The 19554-nt window shown below is 35.4% G+C and overlaps 1 protein-coding gene across 1 annotated transcript; it reads left to right on the top strand.

The window, feature by feature from the left end:
* Positions 1-2661: 2661 nt before the first annotated feature.
* LOC149791871 (uncharacterized) lies at positions 2662-6263 on the top strand. Its single transcript, XM_089969283.1, has 2 exons — positions 2662-3112; positions 5649-6263. Exons 1-2 carry the CDS (start codon positions 2917-2919, stop codon positions 5774-5776), a joined length of 324 nt encoding a protein of 107 aa, XP_089825409.1. The 5' UTR covers positions 2662-2916; the 3' UTR covers positions 5777-6263.
* Positions 6264-19554: the final 13291 nt, after the last annotated feature.

Raw genomic sequence — 19554 nt, 5'->3', positions numbered from 1 at the left:
TTATCCGGAAGAAAACTTCATTAACTGCAAGGTCGTCAAATATCATATGTGAACGTTCTTGATTATTCGTCCGAACATTATCTTCCAGCGCAATAAAAATATGCCGTGGTGCAGAAACACCTTGTTGTGATGCTATATGCCTTGTAAATAAACCATTAACAGAACTTTATGTAGCATCTGTGGTTACTGTCAACCATGATAACAATGATTTACCGCCTTGATCCGTAAAAGAGAGTAATTTTTGTGCTTCAGCAATAGATGGAATCATTACTGGCATCCACAATGAAAGCTTCGTTATATTTACTTTACCATCAGCAACACCAGCACCTCGCCAGATTGCATCATTATCATCCATTTTCATCACCTTTTCTTATGAGCACAACTGAGTGTTTAGCTACAAAGATGACCTTTCTAACATTTCTGCAAAATCCAAAGATATGAGACAGTGGAATTACACATGAAAAATTTCTATCATTTCCTGACAACGCTGCTCGGCGTGTTGCAAATCCTAAGTTGTAACTTGCATTAACACTTCCTATAATATCAAAAGCAGCACCTGGTCTGTCTGCGTGTTCAAAATCAACTGGTTGTGGATCAGATGCAGTACCTACTGGTGTCCGTAATTTAATATATTGAACATGATCAGCGTTGTTGGTAATATCCTTGGCAAACATCATTGTTGGACCAGCTGATCTTGTGTAATCATCAGAATATCTCGCTAGACCAATTATTGTTGTAGCAATTTCGACATCCTTCTGTATTGATTCAATATTTTTTCCATCAATCATGTATGTGGCGCTATCAAACAAGCCATAATCCCGTTGTTGACAAAACCAACACGCAAATTGGCACCATATGGCGTATTAGCTACAACATTCGTTACACGTCTACCTTCTACTTCAATAAACGCCTCAGCGGGCAAGAAATATCTACTTGTATCCTGAACCTGTAATTCGATTCTCCCCCGCTGATTTGGTTGTCTTGCGTCATAGGAATAAAACTGATAATCACGTACCGATTCATCTTTGAGGACCGGTGCATCCATGTCAAAAGCTGGGTCGGATACACGTTTAAATATTTTATTATAATTACCATTTTTCCAAATGGTGATCTAAATTATCATCGTCGACGAAGACCGCTTCCTGCTATTAAATTTGCTGTTATATTTCTTTCTGCTTCTTCAGATAATTCAGCTAGTTTTAGATTTGCAGCCTGATTTATTATTTTACTTACGTCTGCGGGCATAATTTCAGTACTTGGTAATTTTACTGGTTGTCGTTTTCGTCGCATTAATCGTGCTAGTCTATCTTTGATCGCCGAGAACGCCTTACCAGCAACATTGACAATTGCACCAGAAGTTTTTTCACAAACAATATCAACAGCTTTCATCGATAATTGTTTTGCAACAGGTGCTACTTTTGGAGCTATCCTTGTAAATAATCCCCGTACAACATCACCAAGTCCATTTCCGTAAATAGCTCTGTAGATTGGTAATCGTGCGTTTACCGCTCTAACCTGTACAGATTTATGATGATTATTGTGTACTATCATCTTATTTTATTTACCATTTATCTAACAATTAGTCACTGTAATCATCAACAAGTTCATCGATAAGTTCTCGGTAAACGCCGATATCCATGATACCACCTTGAAATAATCGCCGACAAATATCAGCTGCTTTATTAATTATTTCTGGTGAATTATTCCCGGCACGTTTTCCTCCTATGAGAACTTCTAACCGTGACACATCATTGAGGATATTATCGGGACAAACAAAATTATTTTCCGGCTGTGTCAGAATATTTAGACCACTTCCAGTTGCTCCTTCTTCTTCCTCACTTATTGTTCTGAGACATTGTGATAATTTTGATTCTATTTTTACAAGATGCATATTTATTTTTCTGCGATAATCATTATATACCTCATCATTAGAATAAACTTTATCTTTATTGTAATATATACGATATATCCATTTATACCAGATTTCGGGATTACTAATACGAGCGGAACTATATTCAGGTTTTAAAAGTTTTTCTTTTTGATCTTTACTTTCTGCTGCAAGTTTTGATAACGTATCAATATCTCTAATTTCTCTTATGAATCTAATACCCTCCTTGGTAAATTTATTACTCAGCATAATCATTTCCCTTTCATCATATTCCTCTTCTTCTAGCTTTATTAATTCACGATCTTTCATATCACCTATCTCAGTATTTAGTTTTCCAATACCTTCAAGTATTTCCTCACCAATGGGTGGAGGCTGAGCCGCAGCTATATCAGTTGGAAGATCTCGTAAAATCTTTTTTGTTTGTTTGGTTCTTCCTGCTATTTTTTCAGTCTGCGCTGCAGTTTGTTCTAATACTGGAAAAATACCCTTTTTCCTCTTCTCATCTTCCTCCGCAATATCTCCCCATATAGTTTTTTCAACAACCGCTGCAGCTTTCTAGGCAGCTGCAGTGACGGGTTTAAATAGTTTTTTAGTGTCGTCTTCGTACTCAACTTGTGATTGTTGCTGCGCTTGCAAGTTTTTTCTAAATGAGTCTCTGACAGGAAGAAATTTTTTGATTGCTTCTAATCGTTCTCGAGCTATCCTTGCAGTATGAGATTCTCGTCATACCTTTTCTGAAAACATAATCAAACAACCGGATTGCAAATTAATTTCTCACCTGAAAAAAGTAGTATTTCCACATTATATAACCTGCATAGATAATATATAAAGAGTGCATCTCTTGTACTTTTGCCCCTGGCTTTTACCTCCCTTTTCAAACCTCTGACATTAGTTGAAACGTATTTGATGAATAAGAAATGACTTTTCATAATTTACATCATCTAATATCGAAAGAATTCTCATTATATTTTGAAAGTAAACTCCCGGGCCGTGAAAACTGTTCCTGAACTGGTTTGAGATTTTTGACAATGAAGCTGTTGACTTTACCTTGTACAATCATGCTCTTGGTATGGAGAACTCTCGCTGAGGTCAACGAGGACAATACTGACACAATAAAGACGAGACTGGAAGAAGAGAAGACATCGCAGACTTTACTCCAAAATGTTGTGGAAATCTGGCGTTATCTCGCAGATCTGGAAAGACGACTAGGAAGCAATCAGTGTGGTAAGACAGAATATAGGCAGTCTATCGTATGACTTTTGTGAGATAGATATATCAGATCCGATATTCAGTTAGCTTTAATGGGAAAGAGGCCTTACAAATCCTCAGCCCTGTCTCATGAAATAACATAAGTTTGAAAAACAAAATTTGTGCACTTTTGAGCTAATATCTTGTTTTTACGTATGTTTATTTCACAAACATATCTGTCGCAAACTTTTGTACGCCTAAGACAGTTTTATGAGTAAGTTCCTTTTTTGTCTGGGTATTATGTAAGTGCTAGATAAATTTAATAGGACACCAGCAAAACAAACGTGCAAACAACGACGACGACGACGTTGATAATGATTACAAGATGATGACTAAACATGTTTCCAGTAAAGCATGAATCAAAACAGATCCAATTTTATTTTTATTAAAAAAAGACAGCGTGTCCGTTGTTTTATTGTGTCAAGGGAGAGAGAGAGAGAGGGGCATCTTGACTTCGAAGTGCCATTCCAAACCTATGCAGTTCCGTACGTCCGTTCTAACGTACATATTGTTCGTTCGTTTTCAGAAGATCGCTGACAACATTGTATATAATATACTCAGGACTGACAAATGCAATTTCGCTTGCAGACTGTATGCATACACAGATGACTCTGATTTGATTTTCAGGTCATAACATTTGGACTAGTATTTTTAGCAAGACTTCGTTAGCAGAGCAAGTATAACCAAATAGACCATGGTGTATGTGTGTGTATGTGTGTGTGTAAAACTTCCTAATAGTCCTCCAATTTGTTTAGAAGCAGCATAGCTCACAGACGGACAACGGATTACAGACGAAAGACAATACCATAATCTCATTTGGTCTATAATCAGCAGAGCTAAAATCTCTGAGTCACCGGTCGTCAAAATATTAATGAAAACCCTGGGGTAGTAGTATTCAAACATAAAGTGTTAGCCAAAATCCACCCTACCCTATGCTACTATTGCCATGGTTTCTAATTGCGAATTTTGCCCAGAATTTCAAATATCCTTATTTGAACCTACTTTATTTAATTATGCAAGTTGAGATCTACGGAAAAACAACTCCAACCGTGTCCCAAAGTGAGATAAACATCAACTAATCACGTGCAATTTTAACGGATTACACAGCAAAATTACTTCTATTTTTTACCACTCCCTGCACATTTAAAAAGTGATAGTTGTGATCCAATGCACATATATATTTCACAGTGTTATACGAAATGTTGCCAAAATAATTAAATTTGACAGTATGGCTGCAGATTTAATCCTATACATTTTTTAATCACCATATCGGCGGCTTTAATGAACGATTGTATCAATAATTAATATATAATTTCACTGCAAACAGGAGCATCCACCAGTATGAATATTATACAAGTCCCTGTATTAATTTATTGAGTCTAGATTAAATACTGTGGAATATTAAAATGAAGATAACTCCAGTACAAATACTATAGATATTACCAGCTGAAGTGATGTTGGTTGTATTCAATGTTTGCATTTTTAAGTTTCTTAACTAAAACGCAATTCCCTTTTATTAAACATTCTTCTTTTACACCACACGTATTTTTGTCTCGAGCAACTAAAGGGTGTGAATGGAAGAATTGCTTTATTATTAACCGTTATTAAAACAATTAAATCCAGTTTTGTTGTACTGCGAGTACCTGATGACTATTAAGATAACTATCGTGTATAGCAAGAAATGTTTCGTTTTGTTTGTTTTTTTCGAAAGTAAACGACAGGTTCCAGGTACAATAAGGAGTATAGGAAACGTAAGTAATTCTTGTTTGTGAAATACCCGTTAAAGTTACGGAATTATTTGGTGTATGATCCTTTGCACAACGGGGCACTTAACACAGCTGAACACCCACCCACCAATCTCTTCCATGCTATGTACATGTAAATCCGGATCATAATAGTTTCAGAAACAAGAACTAAATCTCTTAAAATTGCTATGAACTGGGATGATAAAAAGGGAAACATTCATTCTCAATCACATGATTTCAGTCTCACATTTTGTTCTGTAGAACTATAAGTATAATGAAGGGACACAATAAATCATATAGTTACCTCAGCCATTATTTGCAAACAAGGTAAGATCTTCCGTAAAACACCGGAGTTGGCATTGCAAGTTTATAGTCGATTGAAAAACCCATAATGAATGACCCATACCAATCAGAATGACGCATAACAAGGTGCTATTCATTATCCAGCCAATATCAACACCACCTATCACGCTTTATTGAAAGTACATACGTAGTGTCCTTAAATGTGATATACGCCAGTATATATCATAAGATGCATTTTGGGGCGATAGTGACATTCAATGGATTTTTGTAGCCGTTTTACAATATACATTTAGGATTAATGATTGTCTCAGAAAGCGGTGTCAACAGTAAAAAAACAAAACAAACAAATTACGATATTTTCGGCTTATTTCTCAGTGGTGGATAACGCGTCGATTCAGTTCAGAGATTTTACTTTACGGCTTTATTTTTAATTTTAAAAAATGAATCATTATTTATTTTTGTAGATACACAGATGATAAACAATACATTTGGGTTTACCGCTGAGCTATCCACCAGTAAGAACTATCCTCCTTTGACGACAATCGTATTTGACAGGGTATTGGAAAACCAAGGAGGGGATACAACTCGGTAAACGGTGTCTTCAGGGCTCTGTACAGGTGAATGTATTTGTTCTCAGTTACGATCCACAGTCCGCCGCCGCAATACATTCATCTCGAACTAATAAAAAATAATTCATACATCGGCAGGGTGTACGCGGGGGACAATAAAAGCGATTGGGGAAGTACCGATTCAGTCACGATTGTCACAGTCATGAACACAAATGATGAAGTGTACGTAAGGGGCATGGCCTCAAGAAATGTTCAGATTTATGGGGAAGGGTGGTCAAGTTTTATGGGTGTTCTTATACGAAGATTCTAGTAAATGTATGAATTCCTTATGCCTATGTAATTCACAAATTAAAATCTTCGCCTAATAGATGCTTAAAAGACATCATATCTAGTGGTACAGATAAAAGCATGGCTCTCACGAACGTGTGTCACGTGCACGCTTATTCTACTACGAGTTTGTCTGAGGTATCTTGCATTTGGCCTTATGCCAGTTGTTGTAGTTTTCTCTTATTTTTCAAAAATATGATTATCGCACACAAATATAATAATCCATTAAATGGCATACCTACATTAGTATTCTAGGTCAATATGCTTCGATGGATCTAACTCTGATAAGAAATTAGTTTTACCGTCTTTCCTGATTCTTTCTATTAAAAGTGATTGCATGTCCTGTAATAATGATCGTGTTGTGGTTTTGTAATGCATTTTTGTGTGCATGTGTGTGTAGTTTGGTTAATTGGGACGGTCTGCAGCCACCAGGGAAATTATGGGTTCCTAAAAGAAAGTCCACTCGAGGGTCATATTGGGTTGGGACACTCTCTGCCCGAAAATAATTTAATGTTCACAAGGTCTATAAGTTTTTTTTTTAAATAATGGAGTAGTTGCATTGGAGGATTGGGAGTCATACGGTGTCTACCATTAGCCCACTGGTTAACAAGCGAAGGGTGGTATGGGTTCAAAGCAAACTTCTTTGTTTGAATCGGTACATTGGTTAGAATGCAGTGCTAGTATGGGGTCATACTGGAAAAAGACTCAGCATTATTAGGTCAAAGATGCATATGGGATATGGTAACGTTCAACGTTTTATCTACAATCCAAGATACATCTTTCCAATTTAACCTACCCCATATGCTATCAATGTACACCTCCCTGAAATCCAGCACTACAATCCAGCACCCGCTTTTTAATTGCTATGCAAACAAGCACCCCAATAAACCAACGAGAAGTATTGGAAGCTTTGATACAAATATCTTCACACAAAAATACAAAAATACTAACACACATAAGGGTAGAGAGTATACATAGACACTAGTTACAGACAAACATATATTGTCAGAATAGAAGGGGTATTAGGGGTCTTTGAATTTTAGTTGCCTACATCATAGACATACACAAGCACATGAAGCATAACATGTTTTGGGAAATAAAATTATTATCTCTCCTTTCTAGACAAATTGGTGGTTCTTCAGAGTTATTGGGGATTTTACGCAAAGGCAGTTAGCATAAGTGACATCGTTTCAACTGTGGTCTTCTTTAGGCACCCTTACCTCTCCTCATAAATATTTTCCATATCGCTGATAATGGTCCAAGGTGCCTTCACATACATGGGGTCGGCCTGGCTAGACTATGGTTGATATCCCTACACTAATCGACGTCTTGACTGAGTAGTCCTGAGAACACTTGAGAGCAGAGAAGAATTCACTTCTTTGTATAGCCTAAGACCGGATCGAAACGGATTGAAATGTGGGACCAATCCAAACACGCGTTGCAAAATTCGGTCAGAGTGTGGTGTTTCTCTCCCAATCGGAAAATTCAGGATGCATGACAAAGCAAAAACACACATACCGTTTCGAACCAGAAGGTAGATATAGCGAGTTTGTTTTGCAACGACACAATGAAGAAGAAGCATTCATTTAACAACAGCAAGGAGAGGAAAAATATACCAAGAAGAATAAGAGCAGAGGAAAACTGTTTGAATTACGTATGATAGAAGGAGAGAAAGAATGAACAAGAGCTGTCATGGAAGTAGACGTGTTTGGTAACCAATAAAAAGGCCATAGATTCGTGCGAATGTTGCAGTAAGAATCCAACTTGTATGACATGCCACACACGACGACGACGATGCAAGAATCCCAATGTGTAGAATTTCATCCTGTATCGTATTTGACTGCTTCAACCCTTATCAAACGTAAAATCAAGGATCATATCAAAGCTTATATTGATTTAAATAATAGTTATATGTGCCTGAAAGGCAAAGTTCCCAAAGCGTACAAAAACAATCCTGAGGAGGATGCCAGAGTAGCTACCATCAACCATTTCTCAGATAAGTGGATCTGCACTTGCATGACAAACAACCGCAACATGGATACTTGCCATTACCGAGCGTACCTGTGAACTCTCGTGACGTCCGGAAAAGAAGATAAGAACGCACATCTGGAAGCCTCTGAGAAATAACACCTAACATCTAGGATGTTTTCAACGACGCAGTGCTGACTATTGGATTTAACGACGATCGAAAGAAATTCAAGCTCGTCCGCAGTTTAGAAGTTATGGTTGCATTTTGACATGTGATTGCAAAATAAATACCTGTTGAACGGAGTGGATTTACGTATAAGAATGAATACATTAATGGCCTATGCTCAGAATGAATATAATTAGTACCGTATTACATTAATGGCCTATGCTAAGGAGTGCACAACCATCGAAAATCCACACTTGAACAAAATTTAGCAGGCTTATCTGTCCCCTGAATAGAACAAAGCTGACCTATAGGACTAATTGCTGTCGGACGTCTGACACGCTTCCTCAAGATCTTTGCTTGTTCAGTCACCGACTTTTGCTTAGTACGTTTAACCAAACTTTGAACACATTCAAATTTCTTTTAATGACTGTCTTATCATAATAGTGTAAACAGAGCATATACAAATTGAAACCAACCTTTTCGCTGTTAGACCAATATCTAAAAATTACTATTCTGACAAACCCTAAATTCTCCAAACGTCTCATCGGGTTACTGTTTTGCCTTTCGATATATGTCGCAGTACATATTCACTGTGAGGCTTTCAGACTAGGTACCATAATCAGTGCAGTTTTATATATCAAGCCTTGCCTATTTTTCCATAGCCCTATACGTCAGTTGTGTGACTTTGTATCACCCAACCAACTGTCAGCCAATCGTGCATTTTTGCAAGTTTTCCTGAAGATTTGGGGACAAATTAAAGGTTGGTTTCCTTCAGCAGTTCCTGGAACTGTAAACCTAAACTTTATTTTGTCAGAAGAAACACCTCTTAAACGTTTACCTGATAAAACCTTTATTTCGCAGAGCATCCAATTCCTTTAAGTTCTAACTCAGTAATTCTCAGTCTTCCTTCCCACGATTCTCTTAGTATCAAAATATGAACTAAAAGCAACAAGATCCTGTTAGAATTCCTTGAAATACGTATAATTCCGACAAAATTCTAGTTTCATTTAATCGCAACATGTATAAACATACGTCTTTCCTGATCTCATACTGCAATAAACCTTGCATATACAGATCAATAATAATCCCAGAATAAACTCCACATTGTAACAAAGTGTCCAGACAATGACATTTGCTAATTGCTCTGTGTAAGCGTTATCATGTAAATTAAGGAAGACTGATGGTTTAAAAAAGGATATGTAGTTAAATATTTAAGGTTTGAGTACATTCTATATACACAAATGAAAGAAGAGAAAAGTCAAATAGAAAAGAAGATTTAGAAAGCATTTTTGAATTCTAATCCTATCATTGTCCCATATGAATAATAATACACTCTATACTGTTGTGGACTGATTTGTTCTCAGTATTATGTTTTGAAAATGACAAATTCGTCTTTGGCTTAAATAGGGAGACATTTTGCAGTCGTGTCCTCGATACAGTTACATTTCCGACCACTGAGGATACATTTCTTCTGTACATATATTATAGTGTCGATTCTGTTGAGGACACAGTCTGTTAGTACACGACCTACTCAACCAATAGCTAGGTAAATATGTTGATGTATATGTAGAGATAAATATGTTGATTTTGCCTTCGTCAAGGTGTAATGGGGGGGGGGGGAGAACAAGAGTATATTGAAATATTGGGTCACATCGTGTCAGCACAAAGTATCTTATGAGATGCTCTCTATCTAACATATATAACCATTCCACAAAAAAAACCCCAAAAACCAGTACCCGTAGGAAGTAATGATATGTACTACGTATTCAATTAGTCATCGCCTTGTAAAATAGTCGTCGTATAGGAGTTTAAGAGATTAGTTACTCGATTCAGATGAAACAATTTATTCCATAATGAATTCCTGTAAGAAAATATGTTCATGCATGTGTGTCTGTATGTGTGTTTAAATTGTCATTCCTTTAAAACTAATCCAATGTTCGCACTCTCAATGTCATTATTGCTTTCTGTCATTTGTTCGCTCATTCATCGGAATACAACAAATACAGCATAAACACAAATACAGCATAAACACAAATACAGCATAAGCGTATACATTACTAGTGCAGGCAGAAGATGAGCTTTTCTTTCGTTTGTTCTGCTTGACCATCTCCCATCAGTTGGTAGGTGACTTTCTGGGGGCTATCGATACAAATGACTTTAGGTTCACTGTTCGAGACGCTGACCATGTATTGTTCTTACTTTATTTATGTTAACCAACTTTCAATTTTAAATCTCAAGGTTCTCAGATATTAATTTAGTCGAATGTGAATTAAATCAGAAATGTGATAAAAGGAGTGAATTAGCAATTAGGTTTGACTGACGACTGTCAGAGAAGTAACAATGTAAATAGTTTATCTGAGAGGTGGCCAGTTCGGTTTTGGTGATAAAGGTAAAACATAATTTTAAAACTGATGTACACGCATCACATGTAATTTCCATTAACAATCTTTATACAAAATCTTTGTGCTGAAACCACATATACGTAACTAAACAGAACCAGCTGATAGATGGAATGTATATATTTGTGTGTAGATGAATACACATGACAGGAAGGGAAGAAGAATACAAGCTTTATATTTGAAGTTTTGAAGTCATTTGATTTTATTTAACTTCCGGACCAGTCTAATAACAGAGTTAAACTATGTACTCCTAAAGTTACCGTCCATGTCGTCTGCTTGTAAAGTTTAGTAGCGTGTAACCATATTCAATACTCTTGAGCTTAATGGTTGAATTGCGTTTTAGATAAGTGATACTAAACAATATATATTCTAACAATCAGGCTAAAATACTTTATGTAATGTAAAAAGTATATAAAGACCCCAAACATTCAAAACATGACTAGGATTCCAATGTATAACAAGATAACGTTCTTTTGTTCTTATATCTGAAACACGTTTAGTAATAGATGGGCAAAGGAATTCCCTGCGATCCTAGATATGACTTCTCATTCTTTGTTTTGTTGAAATATGCTTATTCATTTAAGATGTAGATATAAAGTGGAAGATGGCCAAAGAGACAAGACAAAGCAGTCTTCAGTTTCTTATTTAGATTTCTAATACCACTAATAATACAAGTACATTTGCAACAGTTGCATAATACTTTGTTACCAGAATGTGGTACAAGAAAGACCATACAAAATTTAGTGAACACTCACATTTTAGTAAATTTACGATCATTGAATTATTTTGTACATAACGAAAAAATTAAAATTATTATGTATAAATTAGGATGACCTTTGTTTCATTTATGTATTAATTGTTGTGTTGTTTGTATACAATTTTGTATTTTCTTGTGGGAGCGTTTGCTTTTCACGGGGGATCCGAAAATTGTTAAAGTAAGTTAACATTGGTTTGCACATTGTGTTGTCTGTTTGTTTCGTATATGTAACGTCTCCAACAGACTTGATCTTAAGGAATCCGGTGATTAAAAAAATACTATTATTAACATACAGCATGACTATGATCATGTATAAGCGTCCGGGTAACACTTCTATTACATAATCAAAAAGGACAATAAACTTAAATTTATGTGTACAAATTTATGTTGAACAAGATGGCTGCCATGTATATATGGTCTTAACACAGCTCTACTCAATTCAATGAACTTGGTGTAAAAACTGGTGTTAAATATGCTAATACCAGTTGCCATAATTTATACTGTTGATTTATGACAATATTAAGTTAGTGTAAGTGAAACTTTATGTGCACATGTTCATTTATTCAAGTGAATTTGGAAACCTGTTGAAAACAAAGGATATTTGGTTATCCAAGATGGCTACCGAAGTGGATATACTTGATTTCAAACTACATCTACCATATCTGAACTTCAGTTGATACCAACTCAAACACATTATGCAAGTTTCATTCAAAAGTTTATGGATATGTGCTAGTCATAAATATGGATTTCATATACTTGCTATCACTGCTATGAACAAGCTGAAAATATCAGAATCATGGAAACATATTTAAATACCAGCCTTGTAGGTTCCTTACTCAACACACTCAGCTCAATGTTTTCTGCATCATTCTCTGGCTTTAGTATGTCTGATATACCTGAAGATCAGAGCCACACAGATAATCCCATGCAGGAAAGTCATGTTCAGAATAAAAATGAAAACAATGGTGCAGATGATGATTTCGAGTTATCCAATATGGCTGACATTTATCCAGAATTCCTGAGGGTCAAACATAATAAATACAGTATCACTGTGAATATAGATCCACAAAAGTTTGAGTTTGTAAAACAGATATTGGATTCAGAACCTTGCATGACTTCATGCAGTTCAAGTGTACAAAATGGTATTATCTACAGAACACAAGAGAAAAACACTGTGACAGCTACATTGTATAAAACAACATGTGTTTTACATATACAGGGGCTGAACAGTTTCACATGGTAAGATCATATTATCTGTAAATGTAAACAGGATGAGAATACCCATGCTAAAGGCAGTTATATGCTGACATCTACGCCAGTAACTAGATGTAGTACCAAACATGAAACAACTCCTAAAGTCTTTGACCTAAATGATTCAGGCAATAAAATTAACACCCCTCCAGAGTGTCAGGCAATTACACGCTCCATAAATCATGATAACAGCAGTGATGGCTTAAACCTTAACCTTAATGATTTCTTCATGTGTGTACATCGCAAAACAATTAGGAAATTGGAGGCCCAAATTGAAGAATTAAAACTACAGTTACATGCTATTAAATCAGCAAAGGGAAGGGTCAATGAGCAAGTAACCTCATGAGAAACAGCAATTCAGACAGACTCCCAAATATCAGTAGTATCAGATGCTCAGACACAGACAATTCCAGTACCAGCCAAAAGAAAATGTAAAATAACCATGCAAATAAAAACTGATGCCCAAATTAATCATGCATTGCAAACAACAGTACCCCCCCTTTCAGTCAAGTGTCACACCTGCAACAGGCACTTTAATGAAGAGTGATGTCTCTACTGTGGATAAACTGGGTACATGACACAAGTATGCTAATGTTGGCAAACCGATCGAATATTTCGGGTGCCATAAATATGGACACAAACAAAGACTTCGTCCATCAATGTATACATATTAGGAAGCTGGCAAAGAGGAGAATGCCAACGCTTCATTTACAAAAAATCTAAATGTACCCAGTGGGACTCTTGACTCTAACTATTCAACGGACACTATTGTAGATGCAAATGTAAATGGATTTTTATGGTTTGTATGTGACTTTGAAGATGCTATTATATATGAACATTTAAATATAGAAATAGGATGTAAGAATGATAAAAGTAGTATGGAAACAATCTCAGTGAGTACCCCATTGCACGATGACATACATATAATTGATATGAAACTAAATACAAAAGGTTTTAACATAGGTCACTTAAATGTACAAGGTATAGTGGGAAAGATAGACCAGATTAAGTTAATGTTGTCTTCCAAGGAAAATAATATACATGTTTTAGGACTCACTGAAACCAAATTAAATGCTAACCACAATGATGATCTATTTCACTGTCACGGCTACAATAAACCATTACGTAGGGACAGAGAGACAGCATCGTGGGGGGGGTGTGTCTTGTTGTATACATTAGGGAAGATGTAAATGTAAAAAGGCGACTTGACTTGGAGTCACCTGAAATTGAGACTATCTGGATGGAAATTTTTCAAAATAATGCAAAATCATTCCTAGCTGGTTTCATTGATAGGCCACCTTCCTCCAAAGCATTTTGGAGTGATAACTTTTTGAAACAAATGGAAAATGTTCTAGCACAGGAGAAAGAAACATATATACTCGGATATATAAATAAGGACCTTCTCAATACTCAAATAAGGAACAACTGGATGTAATTTATTGAATAATTAGGCCTAGACCAACTGATAAATGAGCCTACAAGGGTAACAGAAAAATCGAGCACTCTTATTGATCACATTTATACCAACCTACCAGACAATGTGGCTTGTGTTAATGTACCGAATGTTGGTCTTAGTGACCACTATCCTACTCTTTTGACAAGAAAGGTTAAATGCAAAACAAATAAGAAAAATACACATAAAACGATCACTTACAGATCGTTCAAAATTTGTAATGAAGAACAATTTCTCAATGACCTATATAAAATTCCATGGAATATGACCCAAAATTTGGATGACATAGATGAAGCCATGAGGGTGTGGACTGACATATTCATGGATCTAGTATCTAACCATGCACCACTGAAAGTACATCGAGTAGGACGAAATTCAACCTAATTGGCTTACTACTGAAATCCTAGATGCTATGAAAACGCGAGACAAATTCAAGGCTATGGAAAACCATGCACAATATAAAGTATGGAGAAATAAAATAAGAAGTATGATTAAAAAAGCTAAAAAACTTATTATCAATCATTGCTTGAAAACAAAAAGAACAACACAAACTCCATTTGGAAAGTCTTCAATGAACTCACTGGAGGAACGCACAAAAAAATAGACAAATAAAATTCACTCACTTCTGGTAAATGACACCATAGTCACTGATGAAACTGACATTGCAAATGTTTGCAATGATTTTTTCACCAACATGACCACAAAGTTAAAAGAACCAGTGATAGAAAACAGCTTTAATGAACTGAAAAGGTTCTGCAGCAGCAACTTCTCTAAGGAGGTATGTTTCTCTATCCCACCAGTGTCAAAAAGCTTTGTTAAAAATGTCTCAGTGAACTTGATACCAAGAAAGCTACAGGTCTTGATCAGATTGGTCCACGACTCATTAAATCTTCTGCCTCTGCTATTGTAGATAGCATAACATTCATAATTAATTTAAGTATTGCAACCTCATCTGTCCCCAAAATATGGAAAACTGCAAAAGTAACTCCTATTCACAAATCTGGTTCTAAGGACGATGCTGATAACTACCGACCAATCTCAATACTACCAAACTTGTCAAAATTGATTGAAAAACATGTCCATGACTCATTCATGTCATATTTAACCAAACACTTGCTGTTACACCCTAATCAATCAGGCTTTAGACAGAACCATTCCAGTGAGACTGCCTTGATCTCCCTAACTGATAAATGGCTTCAAGCACTTGACCAAGGTAGAATACTAGGAACTTAATTTGTAGATTTCAGGAAAGCTTTTGACATCGTGGATCATGAAATCCTTTTGAAGAAACTGAAAATCTACCAGTGTGATGAAAGAACAATTAGATGGTTTACTTCTTACTTAAGTGAGAGAACACAACATGTTTACATAAATAATGTTCTGTCTCAGCCTGAAACCATTATATATGGAGTACCACAAGGCTCAATTCTAGGTCCATTACTATTCATTTTATTTATTAATGACCTACCACTTTTACTAAGAGACTCAATATCATCTACAGATCTCTATGCAGATGACAACATTGTCAGACATCCAAAACACAAAGCATGAGCTCGAAATTTCTTTACAGAATGCCCTAAACAAACTGGAAAACTGGTGCACATGCAATGGCATGGTGGTCAATACTGGTAAAACTAAAATATTACTTATCTCAACACGGCAAAGAAGGACAAATCTTGATAGTGATGAACTATGTCTGACATGGAAGGATACAAATTTGCAAATGGTCTGTCATGATAGACTACCTGGTGGTCTGGTAGATAATAACCTATCATGGACTGAACATATCAAACATAGCAGTAAAAAAGTCAATTCAAGTTTATGGCTTCTCAGTAGGATAAGACATTTTCTCCCTGAAATTCTACATAAAACTATTTTATAACAGTTATATACAACCCTATTTGGACTACTCTCGTGCAGTATGGGGTAACTCAAATGATAAAAACATAGCAAAGCTGGTACATCTTCAAAAAAGAGCATTTGGGCTAATATCAATCCAGAAAGAAAGCAAGGAAAGTTTAGCTGGTAGGTTAAAAATATTACCTATTAAAGACCGAATCTGTTTGAGAAAAGCCAAATTAATGTACAGGATATCTCATAATAGTGCTCCTGAATATTTACAATCACTATTCCACTATAGGCTACCTGGTAATACTCCCCACCTGCGATCCATGTCTGCCAAACAGTATAAAATTCCCAAACCAAATAAGGAGTTATTTTTAAAAAAAAGTTTCCAATACTATGGAACTCTGCTCTGGAATAGTATTCAAATTGAGATTAGAAATGCCCACTCTATTTCCTTCTTCCAAACCCAATATATCCAGTGGCTTCATAGATGCAGCTTAAATAAATAAATTCCTTTGTATGAGGGCCTCAAGGTAGATTAGTTTTTAGCTAATTGTGTTACCCTTTTTAAATAAGGTCATTATTATTATTATTATTATTACATTGTCTCACTTCATGAAATAGATTTTAAGTTGACACCACGAAATAAACTTGGGAAGTTATCAGTGCATTTTATTCGATTTAAGAATGGTTCATTCCCCGAAATATCATTGTACACTTGAAGAACGCGTATATATATATATATATATATATATATATATATATATATATATATATATATATATATATACAAGGAATACCAATCATATGGCGAGTAACAGTCCTTTCAAGTGCACTGGATCCAACAAGGGATTACGTGTCTCGGGGATTGATTAAGATAAATGCAATATACTGAAAACGAACAGTGCAAAACTAGTATTTTACTTGCCTGAGGGCTTACGACTCTTAATGAGTCTTTTTCAATGGCAAATACAAAACATAGACAAGACAAAACAAATAAAACGCAAAATATGTAAACCTCTAGCAATATCATATATAAAATTGCTAGCAATTTCAATTAAAATATTCTGTAAAATATCAAAAATAAATATAGTAATTTTTTTAAATATAAAATATATATCTTGTATCAGGGATGCTTCTAGATCAAAACCTCTTTTGTTTGACAACGATGATGATTCAATAACATGTCCTCAAGCTGGTAATCAGCAATGAAAATAAATCGTGTTGCCTCAACAAAGTTGTCTTCGTATTCGTTTATACTAACTTGAAAGGGCCCTGACGAGGTAAGAACCATAGTGTCGTCAGATTCAAAATAGAGGTCTGGGTCAGAAACTCCTTTAAAAAGACTACTACTAATAACAACGTAAATATGGAGGTCATAACACTACATTCAGTTCTACGTATATCCCTTGATATCTTATAAAGAAGAAAATGTAGAACATTTGATCTATGCTAAGAGCTGAGTGTGCATCAATAAAAATAAAATGTATTCCATCATATTTCTAAAGTCCACGTGCTTGACCTGGTTGCGATTAAACTTGGAAATGGAGAAAATTTGGCTCATATTGGAAGAGGAATGTGAGTAATAACATTTTTTCCAACATTTCTAGAGTCCATATGTGTGATCTGATTATAATTAAACTTGGAATGTGACCATTTTAATGCATATCACAGGTATTCACATTATTGTATGAAATCCATGCACAATAATAATTTGAACTTGCATCAGAATGGCTGAGGATGTTACCATTCTGAAGACCATCAATTTGTCCTATTTTCATTTGAGAGCAGCAGAAACTTGGTTGATAGTGAGTTTTGATCGAACTTAGAATGCAAGGCTTATAGTGTCTGCATCTGAGGAACGTTAATAATGAGCAAGATCCACATTCATGAATGAGGTATTCATGCGTTTGTCTGATTAAGATTGGACCCAATCTTAGAGACCATTTTTTGTTAGCATCGTGAAACAAAGCTTGGTAATGGCACACATCATCAGTCCCTCAGATTGCAAAGTAGACCCATTCATATTAATAGGTGATCTTGTATCCCGATTTGATTAGTTCTGATTTGTGATAATTTTTTAAAATAGTGTAACGTTTTCTTTATCTACATAAGGTCCACATGTTTAAATGTAGTTCGTGTTTACCATGACTATACTTTACACCACAACATAACATTTTGGTGGATTAGAGGAAAAGTAGTTCGCCGACATTTTACTGTACTACGCATTCAGGTTATGTATCCGAGTGAGGCTTTTACCCATATTTGGAATGAAAATGTTTAGAAATTACAATGTTCTGATAGATGTGGATTAATGGCTGTTCGGAATATTTTCGTAAACCGGATTCTTTATAGTTATAATAGTGTAGTTATGTGTTCTTTACCCCGAATTCGATAACACATGTAGCTTCTCATATCCATGGTTTTGTAGCTTTCCTTTATTACAACCGCTATGTTCCTTCTTCGGTGACTGAAAATCAGCCCGGATCCATTGTTGCAGACGTTTTTATGTGGCATCAGACCACATTTATTTTTCTTCTGTTTCACGTATACGATTTCAACACAATGCCACTTTTACAGTAACTGATAGACCCAATAAGATGATCTTGTATTTGATTGTTTCCGCTTTTAACCTATAATGAGGCTTCATTTATGATCCAATTTTGATGCATTTCTTTTCACAAATATATATCCAAATTTTGTTTGAAATATGAGTATGATCATGATCGATGCATATTAATAATGTTTTTATATCGGGAAAAATATTTAAAACTATTATAACCGGATTGAAATTTACTTTATATAAAGGTTAGAGATTATTTTGCGTCGTATTCTTACAATAGTAAATCCGAATACTTAGCAAAATGGTAAACGTTTATGTAAACGGGTGAGCGATAGCTTGCCAACTTGGGACTCTTGTTCCATTACACGGAATTACTGAACAGTAAATGTTGTGAGTTTTCTTTTGTAGTCAAAATATTTATGTAATTGCGCAAGAAAACTTTAAGTTTGGCTGCAACGTTTTCTTGGTAAATGATTTCAAGTTCTACATTTAAAACTTTATCCAAAATCAGAGATTTGAATGTATATGACGGTATTTTTCACCTCATCCTTTACATTTACTGATACGGTTTCTTAAGACTACTATCTGAAATATAAGACTGGTTCTTTATGTTAACTCTTTGTAGGACGAATTCATAGTTTTAGCTCACATGGCGGTAAGGTCATGTGAGCCAATGCAATTGCCCTGCATGCCTTGCGCGAAGCGTTTGTCAACAATTGCTATTTTGAACGTCTAAACACACATCCTAAATAACACCAATTTTGATACAAATCATACTTGCTTGAATGGCATTCGGGCGTTTTACAAACGAGATAAATCCGATGTCAAATATGACCGCTACTGTTCTGGAAAACCCCGTTAAACCTCTGAAACACCGTTGTACAGAATTTGATCAAAATTAACAGAAAGCATCCTGGCAGGAAGACCTTCAAAACTTGTATAAATGATGCTAATCTGCTTTCAAATATGGCCACCGTTACTAAAAATATCGAAGCCGCTGTTACTGAAACAAAACACTTTAACAACTTCAAAACTGGAAAAAAAGAATGTAACCGATCTTAACAGAAAGCAT

This window comes from Sinohyriopsis cumingii, chromosome 9, assembly GCF_028554795.1.
Source record: "Sinohyriopsis cumingii isolate HCF-2022 chromosome 9, ASM2855479v2, whole genome shotgun sequence".
In the NCBI taxonomy this organism is placed as follows: Eukaryota; Metazoa; Mollusca; class Bivalvia; order Unionida; family Unionidae; genus Sinohyriopsis; species Sinohyriopsis cumingii.
The sequence above is the reverse complement of the archived record's forward strand: the minus strand, read 5'-3'. Positions and strand labels throughout refer to the sequence as shown.

Coding starts and splice junctions, on each gene's coding strand:
- LOC149791871 (XM_089969283.1), top strand. CDS start 2,917: ATGAAGCTGTTGACTTTACCTTGTACAATCATGCTCTTGGTATGGAGA. Junction 3,113..5,648: donor ACTAGGAAGCAATCAGTGTG/GTAAGACAGAAT, acceptor TTATTTTTGTAG/ATACACAGATGATAAACAAT.